Below are 15285 nucleotides of genomic sequence, written 5' to 3' on the forward strand. Positions count from 1 at the left end.
ACGGACATAGCAAAACACACACACAACAACTCACACACAACACACACACAAACACACAACAACACACACGCAACAACACACATAGCAACAAATACGCACACACCACCACATATACACACACACATCAACACATGCATACACCACATATGCACACACTCATTTACGTGTATCGTATAAATTTATATGATCCAAAATATTGACAAAAATATTTTGAATAAATATTTTTTATAGAATCAACATATTAATTATTCATATTTCATTCCATTCCATTCATATATTATTTTGTAATTACCAAGCATAGGAATGAAATCAATCAAGGAATAACAATTTCATTCCATTTGTAATCCTTACATTTACCAAGCACTAAGAGTGGAATGGAATTGTCATTTCATTCCCACCTTTATTCCATTCTCATCTCCATTCCATTCCCCCATTCATTCATCATACAAGCATGGCCTTAAAGTACTAGTTTTATATTGAAGTGAGTGTAAAAAGTTGGTGGGAGTGGGATCCAAAACTAAAAGTGGAATAAAATAAATGGTTCTTATAAATCGTGGACAAACTAAATGGCAAAGGGTTCTTTAAATCAGTACGGAGGGCGTCCAAAGTCTTTGTAGAAAAGTTGAAATTCAAGTACTCATACTATATATCTTCATATCACTTCAACCCCAAATTCTAAACACAAAAACACATTCAATTCAATTCATATCATATCATATTAAGAAATACCACTTCCCAACATAAAAATAAAATGAAAAAGTATGTACATAAAAGGTTAAATTAAGAGTACTAGAGAGCTCTAGAGCCAGGAACATGTATCCAATGCAGCTGCAGCTCTACCTCTCCACACTCAACATTCCTCAATCTCAACACCATATTCTGCATCACTTTCCCATTTTCCCACACAATAGAGCTTGCCTCTGCCAAGCAGTTCTCCCTGTTTGCCACAACCTTGCTCACCACTGTCCCATTTGAAACATTCTCCAACTCCATCTTCAGCACCTCACCATCTCCTTTATATCAAACTCTGCATCCCCCATTTTGTCGTCCAGCGTGAACGTGTCTCTGTCGTAAACTTGCTGCATTTTAAGCCCATATTAATTTTTGAATTTTAAGGATACATTATTGATTAAGAGAGGATGGAATTAACATCAACCTACCAATTTGATGGGCTGATTTGGATCGGCAACGGTCAAAGTCAACTCCTCGTTCCATTCCGGGTTCAGATTCTTCTTCACCACTCGAGTCTTTAGCTTCTGATCATTCCATAAAGACGAAAGCTTATTAGTTTGAAGTTTAAGGTGACAAGATCGTCAATTGCACGTTAATTTAATATTTTTCGCTTTGGACCAAGTCTGCACACATTTTTTTTTTTCATTTTAAAAGGCCTCAGACTAATTGTTTCTTGGTCGATATGGTATGAATTTGCAACCCAACAGATTTCTAAACATATACCTAAAACAAATTTGTTAAATAAAGGAAATGATATTCAAACCTGCTTGCCCATCCGAACAATGACATAAGGATCGCTGCTTCTGGCATCTCTTTTAGCAAGTTTGAAGCCTCTCACAACTTTAATCCTTAGCAAACCCAAAATGTCATCCATTGATGAATTGAAATTTATTATCTTCTGAGTAGCACCAGAACTCAGCCAATTGCAGAAAATTAGAAATGTTGGTTAAACTTAAAATAGAGAAACAGAGATTCTTGGGTTTAACGAAGAGTGGAGAGAGGGGTTTTATATAAGAGAGATTTGTACTGTGTTAACGCGCTATTTCAATAAACAACAATTACATGCGTTATTTGCTATATGGAAAGATGAGACAACATATGTTGACTTCAATCTACAATGGTAGCTTCCCTTCATTACACGTTTTTATTTGGCCTTTTCTTCTTGACATTCTTCTTTCATCTTGAATTTTTTTAATACATTCCTCGAGTCCTATCGTTGAGTTTTTATTTCACATCGTTTGTATAAGCTTAAATTATTATTGGATTTGGTAATAGTTATAGTAATTAGCAATATTATACTCTAAATAATATGAATTTAGGTAGTTGATTGAAATATAAGACTTCTAATAACGATGAGAATAAAATTTAACTAATTAGTTGAATAATTATTTTGATATAGATTGATTTATTAATTAATCAGCATATTAGTCAGACCTTGTTTTATTATTTCGTAATGAATGTCAATCAGTTAAATTAATTCAACAACCATATTTTAATGTATTAATCGATTGATTGATTTGTTGCTTAATTAATTAATCTTAACAAGTATGCCATGCCTGGTCTGAGGTCTCAATAATTAGCATGCTGCATTAAATTTTAAATTTTTTAATTAAAGTCTGTAATAAGAGTATGTTTTATTAAGAGCGTATTTCTTATGATTGGTAAGTACGGGTATCCCATAAATCATAGTATTTCTTTCTTCCAAAATTTGTACATATTTTTATTTTCGCCAAGATCCATAAAAGTTGTTATATTTCACTATTTACCATTTTTTTTAGTGGATATTACGTTTCATAACAATTCCACTAACGTTTTATTGTAAAACAAGTATATTTAAAAGTGGGACCCACATATCCTAAATTTTTCAACAAACTTCCATTAAATTTCTTTAAACTCAGCCAGTTAAAATGTAATAATATTTAAAAGACGGAGAAAGTACTAATAATTGACTGATAATAGCCTGTTCTACAAATCTTTGATAACGTAATTCTTCTACAAATTTTTAAAATATGTACAATTTTAAACCTAACCTTTCAAGTGGGATATGCCATATCTCATAGTATAACAGGAGTAGAATACAATCATATCATACTCTATCAGTCTATTAGTAGAACAAATTACCTTAATGTTATCTCTGTTATTTAACATAATATGATGCATCTAATATAAAGACAAAAATGGAATAAATAAGTGATCATGTGGTGAAAGACACATCATTAGCCCAATATTAATTTTAGAGTGAACTTCAAAAATGGTCCTGGATATGGGTATCTCGAAAATGGTCCAGACTTTAAAATATCATCGATGATCTGCGACTGGGTTAATATCTAAACGATATTTTGAGACGAAAATGCCTTTTGAGGGGTTTTGGGGGTTTAGGAAATTTGGTCTTTTTACACTTTTAACATTTTAAATCTGATATTATTTTAGTTATGTACTAAATCGATATTATTTCAAAATTATCATTCTTCTTCCCTTTTGTCATCCTTCACTTTGTTTCTTTATTTCAATATTAGATTTAATTTTACAAAATTAAATTTTAAATTTCAGTTTTTAAATATCAATAAATTTTTTTAATTATAAAAATTATTAAATAACAAAAATTATTAGTCATAATCAATATTTGATAGTGTCTAATATTCAATCAATAAGATATAACACGTCTTAGTTTTAATCAATATTTAATAGCTTTAATCATAAATAGACAATATAACACGATTTATTTTGAAATAAATATGCGTTTAATGTAAGACTAATATAATTTTCGTTTATTAATTTGAAAACAATCAATCAAAATGACTAGAAAATTTCAACAAAAATACTCCTATACAAAATTTTAGTTGACTTTATAATATTCAATCACAAGCAATTATAACAACCGACGAAAGCTAAATAGAATAGCTCTTATTTTTCCATCACGATTAATATTATTTTTCACTTCTTCAATTCAGCTTAATATTATATTAAATAACAAAAATTAATAGTTTCAATCAATATTTATAGTGTCCATGAATTAATAGTTTTAATTAAAAAAATTTATTGATATTTAAAAATTGAAATTTAAAATTTAATTTTGTAAAATTAAATCTAATATTGAAATAAAGAAACAAAGTGAAGGATGACAAAAGGGACGAAGAATGATAATTTTGAAATAATATCAGATTTAGTAAATAACTAAAATAATATCGATTTAAAATGTTAAAAGTGTAAAAAGACCAAATTGCCCAAATCCTCAAAACCCTCAAAAGGGCATTTTCGTCTCAAAATACCGTTTTTGATATTAACCTTATCATATGAATTCTTGTGATATTTTTAAATCAGTGACATTTTCGGATAAACCCATAGATCAGGAATTTTGAAGTTACTCTTAATTTTATGAAGAAGTCATTTCTCAAAATGATTTGAATCACCTAAAGACCAGAGTGAACCACATTTCTCAGAATACATAGTAGTAATTCCTAAGATATAAATCAATTATGAATTTTGTGAGAAATTATCCTATTAAGAGGTTTTTATATAATTATTTCACAACACTATAGATGTTGACCGCAAAGGATGACTTACAATTTTTCGTGTGAAAAATGGTAAAAGAATGTTGTAAGGATTTTAGTCTACTTTGGAGGTTGTTATAAGTTATACACTTATACTCCATTCTAATTAAGAATTTAAGATTCATATGGAGCCTGCAGCCAATGTATTTCATTGACCGATACCGTTAACATTTTTGACCTTTACCTTTATCCCAAATTGAGTCCAATACTATTGTCCCACTCACCAAATGCACCAACTATTAAATGTTTGTCTCCATATGATTCATTCCATACGCCCTTTATCTTATAAAAATAAATCATTTTCATCATTTTGGTCCATTTTTAACAAATAGATCTCTTCTTTCTATATTTCTTATTTTACTATCTTTCTTATTTTATCAATTACACATTAAAAAATATGGGTCATATATATGACACACATTGCTTATGGATGTAATGAAAATTTGAAATTGAGTATTTACTTTTTTCATTATAAAAGAAAAGTAAATAAAACCCATCAGTAGTTAGCTGGGAAATTATATTGTGAATTTCAATTTTGAACATGTAGTCTGGTTTCATTTGTCACAATCAACCATCCACTGGTTTCCAATCGATCTAGAAGACTAGAAAAGTCCATTTACATACACAACACTCCCATTTATTTGTGGGCTCATATAAACATGTGAGTTGTCCATTTTATTTCAAACATTATCATACGTTAATTGTCGAAGAAAATGCACCATTACCTTTTTTATTAAATTCATGAGATCTTGTAGTCACTATCTTTTGATTTGGAATTAATAATGTTATGAGCGACAACCCATAAATCACATAAGATGGATCACCATACATGAAAAATTAGATATATCAAACTCACCTATAAATATGATAGTGATATTCGAACTTAGCTAGGATCTTTAATTAATTTCGTAAATCTAACTCTTACAGTACATATTCATTTTGATCGACGTATAATATATTTTTTATAGGTTAATAGTCTTTTAAATGAAGAAGTTTAGTCAAATTCTAGTCTATGTCATCATCTTTTAAAATAGAATATTAAATCACAAAAGTTTCATTTTTTTTTGCAATTATCTCATTCATGCAGAAATTAACAATATTTCAAAAACCAAGAAAATAAAGTAAATAAAAAAATATATTTATTTTAATGATTCACGATGTTTGTAACATCATTAAAAGACAACATCTTGTGCAAGTATGAGACTATTAAGAAAGATTGAAACTTCATAAGTTAATATTTCAATATGAAAGTGTTTATAAGAAAAAACAGAATTTGATCAAATTTCATGATTTAAATGGCTTAGTCAATTTTTAAGCTTTTAAGTGTATATGAATTAAGAATAAGGGAAGCTACAATAACAATTAATCCAAGCATAGAGATAAAGTTAATCAAATTAAACCTATACTTTTCGGCAACCAAATTATGATCCAAAATCCAAATATAAAACTGATGACAGATTCACAAAATTGACATAAATATAATTAAATGAACAGCTCAAAGAATCTAAACAAATTTTATGTGTTCGGCTATTTCTTGCTATTAGACCCAAGTATATGCAGCCACCTGCATCACTGCCGGCTAACTATTGATATAAAATGAATTTCCAAATACATGTCTATTGAATTTCCAACCATGTTCCGACCATATATATAATTTAACCTATAAAAATAGGTACTATGTCAATCTTTTAATAAAAATAACACTTGTCATAGTTGATTAGATAAATATATGTCCATTAAATTCTCGAGTTCCCAATTGGGGAAGATCGGTAGACCAAATTTGACTTCAAATGGACTGAAATATAATTAAATGGATTAATTAACTTCTAGAAAGTGACCACGAAGGAAATTACTTGGAAACTTATGCCCCCTCCTTTTCCCGAATGTTCCATGGGCATATTCCGTATTTTATAATAGGAATTGGGCTAAAATCGTGGGCCCAAAAACATTATTTTGTGATCGTTGAGTTTGGGGCCAATTGGGCAACAAAGAAACTTCAAGCCCAATTCTCTTTCCACCTCTCTTCTTAATACTCCTGATAAAGTAAGGGAGAGTAGCATAAAAATAAATAAATTTGAGTTACCAAAAATAGAAGGGATTATTTTTATAGGACAATCCAAAATGAAGAAGTCTATATTTTAATGGGATGGGAGATTACATTACTAACTTTGCCTATGACGTAATATCTTTTTTCCAAATTGTTATTATGTTAGCAAATTTCAAAATTTGCTAAGTCCAACATCAATAATTGTGGCAAAATCTAGTTTTGCGTTGAAAAAATCCCTCCATCGATGCTACAAAACGTATTCCATTTTGTACTAGTAATTTTTATAGGGAAATATGAAGACATATTTGGGACATAATATTTGAGATAGAAACGATGGGGGAAGAACATAAATCTAGAAGAAGACGTGACTGTAGGCGGCTCTTTAATTTGTTAGGCTTAATTAAATTGTATTATGAGCTTCATTAAACTATAATTAAGTTATATTATGAGTTTCGTACCGATTAAGATATTTAAACTGATCAGAATTAGAAGAAATCTACATCTAATTATATGTTCACTTCAGCTATGAAACGTAATATAAAAGAATATAAAGCAGAAATGCATCACGATTCCTCCATGGAAGCTAAGTATGTGGTTGCATCTGAAGCCACTAAGGAAATTGTATGTTTCAAAAACATTCTAGTGGAGGAAAATGTTATTATGATTGCACAAAAATATTACTCCCACCATTCTAACTAAATTGGGATAAAACTTTTGGCACATATTTAAAAAATGTTTTGAGTGAATTAAATGCAATAAAATGAAATATAAGAGAGGAATAAAGGAGGACAGATATGAAAGAGTAAAGTATGTGATGGATAAAAGTAAAAGTGATTAGATGAAGACATTAAGGTTACCAAGATTGCATTTTGATGAACATGACAAATCCTTTCACAAAGAGTATTCCTAGAATCAAATTAAATTAAACTTCAATAGAACATCATAATAGAACTATCATAGTTTGATAATCATTTATGAAACTAACCCTCCTTGTCCTAAAACATTTCAAGGTCATTTTACAAATTTTTGGTTCATTAAGTCTTTGTTCCAATGCATTTTGTTTCATTAGGTCCTTGTACCATACTAGCTCTATCATTAAGTCTTATTATAATTTTTTTGTTTCATTACGTCCTTATACTGATCTGATGTATTTTGATTTAATAGGTTTTTATACTTTCATTTTTAATTTGGTTAAATCTTGATTTAACGAACTTCGGTATTTAGTTTTCTTTTCTTTTATTAATTAAATTTTTATATTTATTTTTATAATCAAAATACAGTAATATAAGGATATGAAACAAAAAATTATGAAAGAACCTAAACAAAATGCATTTATACAAAAATTGAATGAAACAAAAATTTATATAAGGACCTTACGAAATAAAATGTAAAGACCTCTAAATGTTTTTGTCTTAATTAAAAGAATATACTATATCTGAATGTATTACTAATACTAATATACTATGTTGACTTGAACATAAAAAAAGGTGTAGACGTGTAGTTATACTATGCTATGGTATATACAAGACAATAGTGGTTATCATAAATAAAGATGTAAATCTCCAAGATAATATAATCTATACATTAGAGTAGTTCCAAACAAGCAGCCAATAAACTCTAAAAATCACTTCTATATTACAGATCCACCACAAAACCTCCACCCGGGAATTCTCTCACTCAAGTGAACCTTACAATCTAACTTTTAAATATAGGAAGAAATTGATCATCACGATTTTTGCATCTGATTAAAAGAGCATGTTACATAGATCATGAAAAGGAGCATAGTTCCCCCATTCCAAAAAATTATATCTGATCTGGTACATATATATATTTCTTACATGAAATAAACAGAACTCAATTTTCAAAGGGTTTGAGAGTCAGAAGTGTCGACATTTCCATTGTTGGAGTGATAAATTGTCCAAAGATTAAAACACTTGATTTTAGGGTCTTCGACTTCCTATCATTTGCTGATGATTGACACCTGTCTACAAGCATGGAATTTCCTCTAATTTATAATTTTATCCCTTTGAATTTTGCTTTCCTTTTCTAAAGGAACCTTTATATATTTCAAAAGATTCTCATTGGCTCACCAAATCGACTTCCTGGCCTAAGCCAATGAATTTCATTTTTTTTGCTCTATTTCTTTAACTATAATCATTGTTGGAGAACGCCTACCGATGAAACCCCCAACATTAAAAGATTCCAAAGAAAGAAAATGAAATATTTTCCAATATTCAAATCTCTGTGGTGGTACCAAACTTCTTGCCTCATGATTTGATATGAGATAGTATAAAATCTAGTCTTAGTTATATATTCGTTTATGTACAATCAATACTATATCAGTATAAATCTATCATGCTAAGTTTGAAACTTGGTTTATTGATGTATTATTTCTTTTTTTTACATATTTTCTATTCCAAAAAAGTTCTTATAGATGGTAAAAAAAGGGGAATTCTTTCAATAAGTCAAAACTTGTTTATGGTTAATGTTATTGAGATGCATAAAAATTAAAAAACCCTGCTAATTCAGATAAACCCAAAACAGGATATGAATGAATGTCATCTTATCAACTACTCTCCCTCTATTATCTATAGTCTCATTTTGATTAAACAAGAATTTTAAGAAATTGTTTGATTTTGTGTAGAAAAATGGAAAATTAGTTAAAAAAGGGAGCTCTTTTTTTTATATAAAGTTTATAAAAAAATGTAAGTGTAATAATTTATTGAATGGTGGGCCCCTTCCCTAAAATAAATTAAAAAACAAATGAGAATTTAAATTATGAATATCCTAAAATGACAAAAAGGAACTTTAAATTATGAATCAGAAAGGGTTTAAATTAATGAGTTTAAATTTTTAAATTCCTTGTTCTTATGCACAATGAATCAATAATATCACATCATACTTAAAAAAATTAATTTGCGATCAATTTTTTATTTTAAAACTAAATACTAACTGGGAAAATATTAAATGCATATGGCACAAATATATAAGCAAGTGATCTATCCTATCAGTTCACATAAAATAATAGAAGCCAGGGTGGCTTGCATTATGAACTGTGGCACCAAGTACTATGATTTAGTTTCATCCAAATATTTTATGCAATGAACAAATTTAAATTTTTTATGTATTTAGCAAAAGTGAAAGAAAATAACAAATGGGAAAAAGTATAAAAGCCTAGCCGTAAGGAGGTATGTCACTTGGTAGTTCCAAAATGACTTCGAAAGATGTGAAAAATGCCAAAAGAATCAATAGCAAATCTCTGAAATGTCTGCCCAAAGCTTTCATGGGTCTGTTAAGTTTAAGGTTTTAAAGTTACTTAAATTGGAATAAAGTTTTTCCTGTTATAGAAATATTTAGGATTCCCCACGTGTCACTGCCTTATAAGGCGAGGGCCCCAAATTAAACTACCCTTGCTTTTTCAATTTTATAATTATAGATTGGTCCTCGAGTTCTCCACTATTCTAAATTAAAAACCCCAAAAAGATAGTTTTGGAACCCAAAAAACTATAACAAATTCTATAAAAAGGGCTTGTCTTGACTTCAATATCAGCCTCAATAAAATTTCTCACCCCTTTGATTTGCAGACTTCATCTCTAAGCTCAACAAAAGTAACCTTTTTTCTTTTCTTTTCTTAATTTATTCCCTCTTTTTGCCCTAGTTGGGGTTTTTAGATCTAACAATTGGGAAGAAGGAAGAAACCCTAGAAAGAAGAAAAATGGGGAGGGGAAGATCGTGATTCAGAGGATCGATAACTCAACGAGTAGGCAAGTGACGTTTTCAAGAGGGGAAGGGATTGTTGAAGAAGGCTAAGGAACTTGCCATTCTATGTGATGCACAAGTTGGAGTTATTATATTTTCAAGCACTGGCAAACTCTATGAATTTTCAAATACCAGGTTTGCTTTTCTCTAAATCAAGAATGCTCAATGTGTGATTTCTGTTTCTGTCTCCTACACAATATTAACATCAAGAAATTAAATATAAATATATACTTCAAATCAATCTTGATTAGTTGTTTAGGACCATTTTGCATGGAATTTTGTTTATGATAGACTAATTAAATGAAAGATTCAAATTGGATGCTCGGTACTTTTAATTTAAAGTGTTTTTATTTTTTTTGAACATCTTAGTGGAAGAAGTATTTAAGTTTTGTGTATGAAAAGTCTAATCTTTTCAAATAACTCTTTACTTTGTAGAGTTATATATTGGATTTTTTGTCTTATATCAAATTTCAATCATTTCTAACGAAGAAATTAATGAAATATACTGTATGTAAATGTGTCTTTTCTATGGTTTCTTGAGGCGTAGTTAAAATTTCAATCATATGAAGATATGAAAAAAATGAATGAAATATCTTTTATAAACAAAAACAAAATATCATTTAAAAACAAAACAATAAGATCTGAGTTGAATATGAAGCTAGATGGAACAATCCTCTATTTATAGAGACAAATCTTTAGTTCTTTTTTTATTAGCTGTGGTTTTTAAAAAGATACCATTGTTTGTTATCCATCTTTTAAGAGTTTGTCAAGTATAAGCATCTAACACCTATATTTTCTTTCCAGGAGCTTATATAAACTAGGCCTTATTATCTATTTATATGCTCTTGTATAGCAGTTCAAAGGGAGAGTTATAATAATCTCTTGCATTCCATAATTCTTTAAAGCCCAAAAATGATGTGTGACTATTCCAAAATTGTACGGCAATTTTATATATACTGAGTAAGATGTATAGTAGTATATATAAGATCATCTATAGTCAATTTTGTGATATGCTTTTGATCCGTAGATGGATGACATGTGGCAATCTATAGGGTTCAAGATTCTGAGATGCTAGAAAATATATTTTCCTTATATTAATCATAAGTCATAAACCATTAATATTGACATATGTCAATCATCTTGAGTGCAATGTAAGATGCCATGGTATATGGCAATAGAGGATCCAAGTTGCTCATTTAATCTTTCTTCATGTGATACATTGCAAAAGGAAAGAGGATAAATATAATTCTGTAATTATATTTGTCATAATATTCCTATATATAATTATGTAGAATATGATGTTTTAGTAAGGAAAGTCATTTATATGTGTGTTTTTAAGTATAAACATTGTGTAAGTTAACTCTAGATAGCCTCCTTTGTTGTAGATATATACACCTTGAAAATCGCATTTCAAATTATTGATTTTAAAGCTTCATGTTCCATAAATAAATAAATGAAACTACTAGCATATATCAAATAGTTCTTCTTTTTGGAGTTGGCTCTTGTTTGATGGGAGGAAACAATTTGGTTGGCTTGCATTGGTAGTTTAGGTAATTCCATCAGCCCCTGAGATAGTTTAAGGTTTTATTTGATGAGAAGATAATGTTTTGGTACATTCTCTATTGCATTAAAATCAGATACCTCAATCAAATCTCATTAATTATTAATAAAGCAAAGTTCGTTTCCTGTATGTCTTTTGTCTTGTGTTGTGACAAGGTAAAGATAATAGCATTGATTGGAATCAACAATTTAGCTTTACTTGGACGGTGCATGCACACAACTTTATAATTATATTGTTTGTTAGGTAAATTAACACCAGAAGGACTACATTTAAAGTTTCTATATATAGTTAAAAATTTTAGTAATATTATAACCTTTTTATTAGTTATGTATTATTATAACATTAATTATTAAAGTTGTAGATAGAGATGAATTAGTCCCTACAATATAAAGCCTACTGACAAGAGCTTTAATCTATGATATATGTAACCCTTTGGATTTTATTAAGAAAGGGGACTCAATTCTAAAATTTAGATAACTTTGTTACATGTTCAATTATATGATCATTGGGTATTCAGAAAATAGGAATCAATAATAATGTCTTCTGGCATTTGACCTTGACCTTTTTTAGAAAAGAAACTCAATGTTAATATTTGAACTAGCTATTTTTTTTTTCAGTTCAAGATTTCTTGTTTGGCTATGCTTGGAATTCTAGGAATCAAGATTTTTTTCAGTCGTAGAAATTCCAAACATAGATGAGTTATCTATCCTATAATCACGGTCTTAGTATATTGTTTGTTTTTAACTGCAATACACCATTTGCATTGTTTAACATATTCTAATTTCATAAGCAATATATTATGTTTTGTTTTTCTTTTCAAGTGACTGTCATGAAATTTTCCTTATCTTGAATAAGACTATAGATATACTATAGGATAGTGAAAGGAAACCAATATACTGTAGCATCCAACATTTGCTTAATGTTAATTGTGTTTTACTATAAGTTCTTGTAGTACTTGTTTCATTTCCCAATACTCTATTGATCAACTTGCTGTCCACCAATCATATTAGCACAGTTATGACAAATAAGAATTTAATTAAAAAATCTTTTTTAAAATTATTTAATTGTTAAGCCCCAAATCCGGTGTCACCTGAGGAAGATACATCACATAATCCTAAGTTTCAAATGTTTTATATGAAATTTAACCTTATCTGGTAAGTCATTATTTTTTTGTTATAGTTGCTTGTATAGTACCCATTTAATATAGAATATATGGTGTCAATAATGTATGCAGCATCCACAGATGTTGTAATGAGCACTAGTGTGTTATAATATAGCATGGCCTACACTCCACAATTTCCACTAAACGGTAGGCCGATCATCATCATCATCCATCATCTTTCGCATTCCACTTATCTTAATATCTCTCGTGAAATTGGACACTAAACTTTAATTATCAGTATCTTTTGAGGAAATTAAACTCATGAGACACCTCCTCCTAAACTAATCCACATTACATTTGCTTCTATATATGTGTTTATGTGTGTATCTTTTCTTGACCATTCTTCACTCTTCAACCTCATCATGTTACTATTTAGTAGACATTACAATCACTTCACTTAATTATGTAGAAGAAGTTATTCAAGTTGTTCTCTTTGGGTTACACTTACACTTTCCCTAGCTATAGGCTATAGCAATATAAATCTAAAAGTACTAAAATTGAGTGCATGTAAATTTGGTACTACTTGACATTACCCCTAACTGAAAATTACTCCTTTTATATTTAAAATGGAAAAAAAATTAGGAGAGAAGTAAAATTGAGTACCTTTGAAGTGTGTATATAGTGTCATGTGCTCTCTTTATGTCCAAGTGTCATGTGATTCTCATTATTCAAGTCTAGTTTCATGAAGATTGAAAAAAGCATTTGGTGAGGTTAACTAGAAGGTTATACCTAATCATCATAAAATTGCAAAATCTTTATCTTTTGTCCTTCCGGGCTTTTTCAGAACAAGTACGGTTAATTTATTCATCTCAGATCTAAAAAACCACACATTTCATTTCTACTTTCAAGGGCTTAATAAAGATGGTGATGATAACTTATTAGAATATCATGGTATCTTAATTTCTGGATGCTAAGCTATACATTTTGTCTGAAGTAATCACTAATAAAGTGGAAAATTAAGTGATTGTCTGTGGCCTAAAAGTATTTTCGAATCAAATGGTGATAGATGCAAATATCTATGAATGATTTTATAGTCAAATGCTGATGAATTTTCTATCATATGTATTATTTTGATGGCAGCATGAAATCAGTTATAGAGCGTTACACTAAGGCAAAAGAGGATCAGCAACAGCTCCTCAATCCGGGATCTGAGATCAAGGTAACATTCTGCCACTAAATTTGCTTCTTCTACTTCATTAGATTCATTTCAATTTTTTTTCGAATGAGATAAGTTACTTGAATGAAATTTAACATTAGGTTAAATAAACTGTGATTATATATGATGAATTTTACTTAACTTAATTTCCATTGGTATGCTTAGTTTTGGCAAAGGGAAGCAGCAACCCTAAGGCAACAGTTGGGCGATCTGCAGGAAAATCATCGGTACGTTTTAGGGCTTGAAGTAAAATAAATTATGTAAATGAAAAAAATTGGATTGACATGATAAATAAAGCAGGAAACTGATGGGGGAAGAGCTTTATGGACTGAGCGTCAAAGATCTTCAAAGGATAGAGGAGCAACTAGAGCTGAGTTTGCAGGCGTTCGTATAAAAAAAAGGTTTCATATATATATATATTCACTTCCAAACTAAACACATGATTTCAATAGTATTTGTCTTACAAATTTATTACTACAGGAACAAATATTAAGTGAGGAGATTCAACAGCTTACCCGAAAGGTATGGACACATCGATCGTATATACATTGATCACGCACGCCTTAGAACGAATTAAGACTTTGAAAGTAACTTCAGGGACAATTGATCCATGAAGAAAACATTCAGCTGTATAAGAAGGTGAAACTTATTGAACAACAAAACAAGGACTTGTACACAAAGTAATTTTAAAAATTAGTTATATTAATTTGTAAAAGAAACTAATTTTGATCTAATTTTATAACATGATGTGTGTAGGCTTATGGTGCAGAAAATCACAGCACTTTGAGGTTCCAAGTGGTTTGGCTCTCTATGATTATGCACCCATCCAGCTTCAACTGAGCCAGCCTCGGCCGCAATCCACTTCTACTCATGAATCAAGGTTTTCTTTAATAACTCATTTCATTGTAAATCATTCACTTTTGCAATCCAAATAATTTTTGTGATTTTATGATCAGGAGATAGCAGTGAGCTGGTTTGGAGATGGGCTACGTGCAACAAAAAGGTTGATTGAACTGTTTTTTAGTTAAAAACAAATACTTTTGTATCGTACTTGATTTGCTATAGAAATGGATGTACTCGGTTGGTATGTGAAAGCTTCAAATTTTCAAATCGGTGCTTAATTATAAATTATGCAGGATTTCACAAATCATAAAATCAGTTTGTGTTGTAAAATTATTGAAGTAATTATATATAGAGTAGCAAAGTCAAGCATGACCACAAACTTAATTTGACTTTCTTTAACCCAAAACGCTGAAATTTTTAATGGTTCTATAAAGTTGGTACTGAAATGAATACGTATGTCATGGAGTAATTAGA

The 15285-nt window shown here is 29.5% G+C and overlaps 1 protein-coding gene and 1 pseudogene across 1 annotated transcript; one reads left to right on the forward strand and one right to left on the reverse strand.

Annotated features, from left to right (window-relative positions):
• Positions 1-622: 622 nt before the first annotated feature.
• On the reverse strand, positions 623-1722 carry LOC125200315 (protein C2-DOMAIN ABA-RELATED 7-like). The gene is given in 4 exon segments (XM_048097985.1): positions 623-1007; positions 1010-1079; positions 1161-1256; positions 1496-1722. Coding segments are annotated over 4 exon segments (495 nt in total). The 5' UTR covers positions 1607-1722; the 3' UTR covers positions 623-789.
• Positions 1723-9541: 7819 nt separating this feature from the next.
• LOC125200313 lies at positions 9542-15013 on the forward strand (annotated as a pseudogene).
• Positions 15014-15285: the final 272 nt, after the last annotated feature.

Source organism: Salvia hispanica, unplaced genomic scaffold (genome assembly GCF_023119035.1).
Source record: "Salvia hispanica cultivar TCC Black 2014 unplaced genomic scaffold, UniMelb_Shisp_WGS_1.0 HiC_scaffold_898, whole genome shotgun sequence".
NCBI classification, from domain to species: domain Eukaryota; kingdom Viridiplantae; phylum Streptophyta; class Magnoliopsida; order Lamiales; family Lamiaceae; genus Salvia; species Salvia hispanica.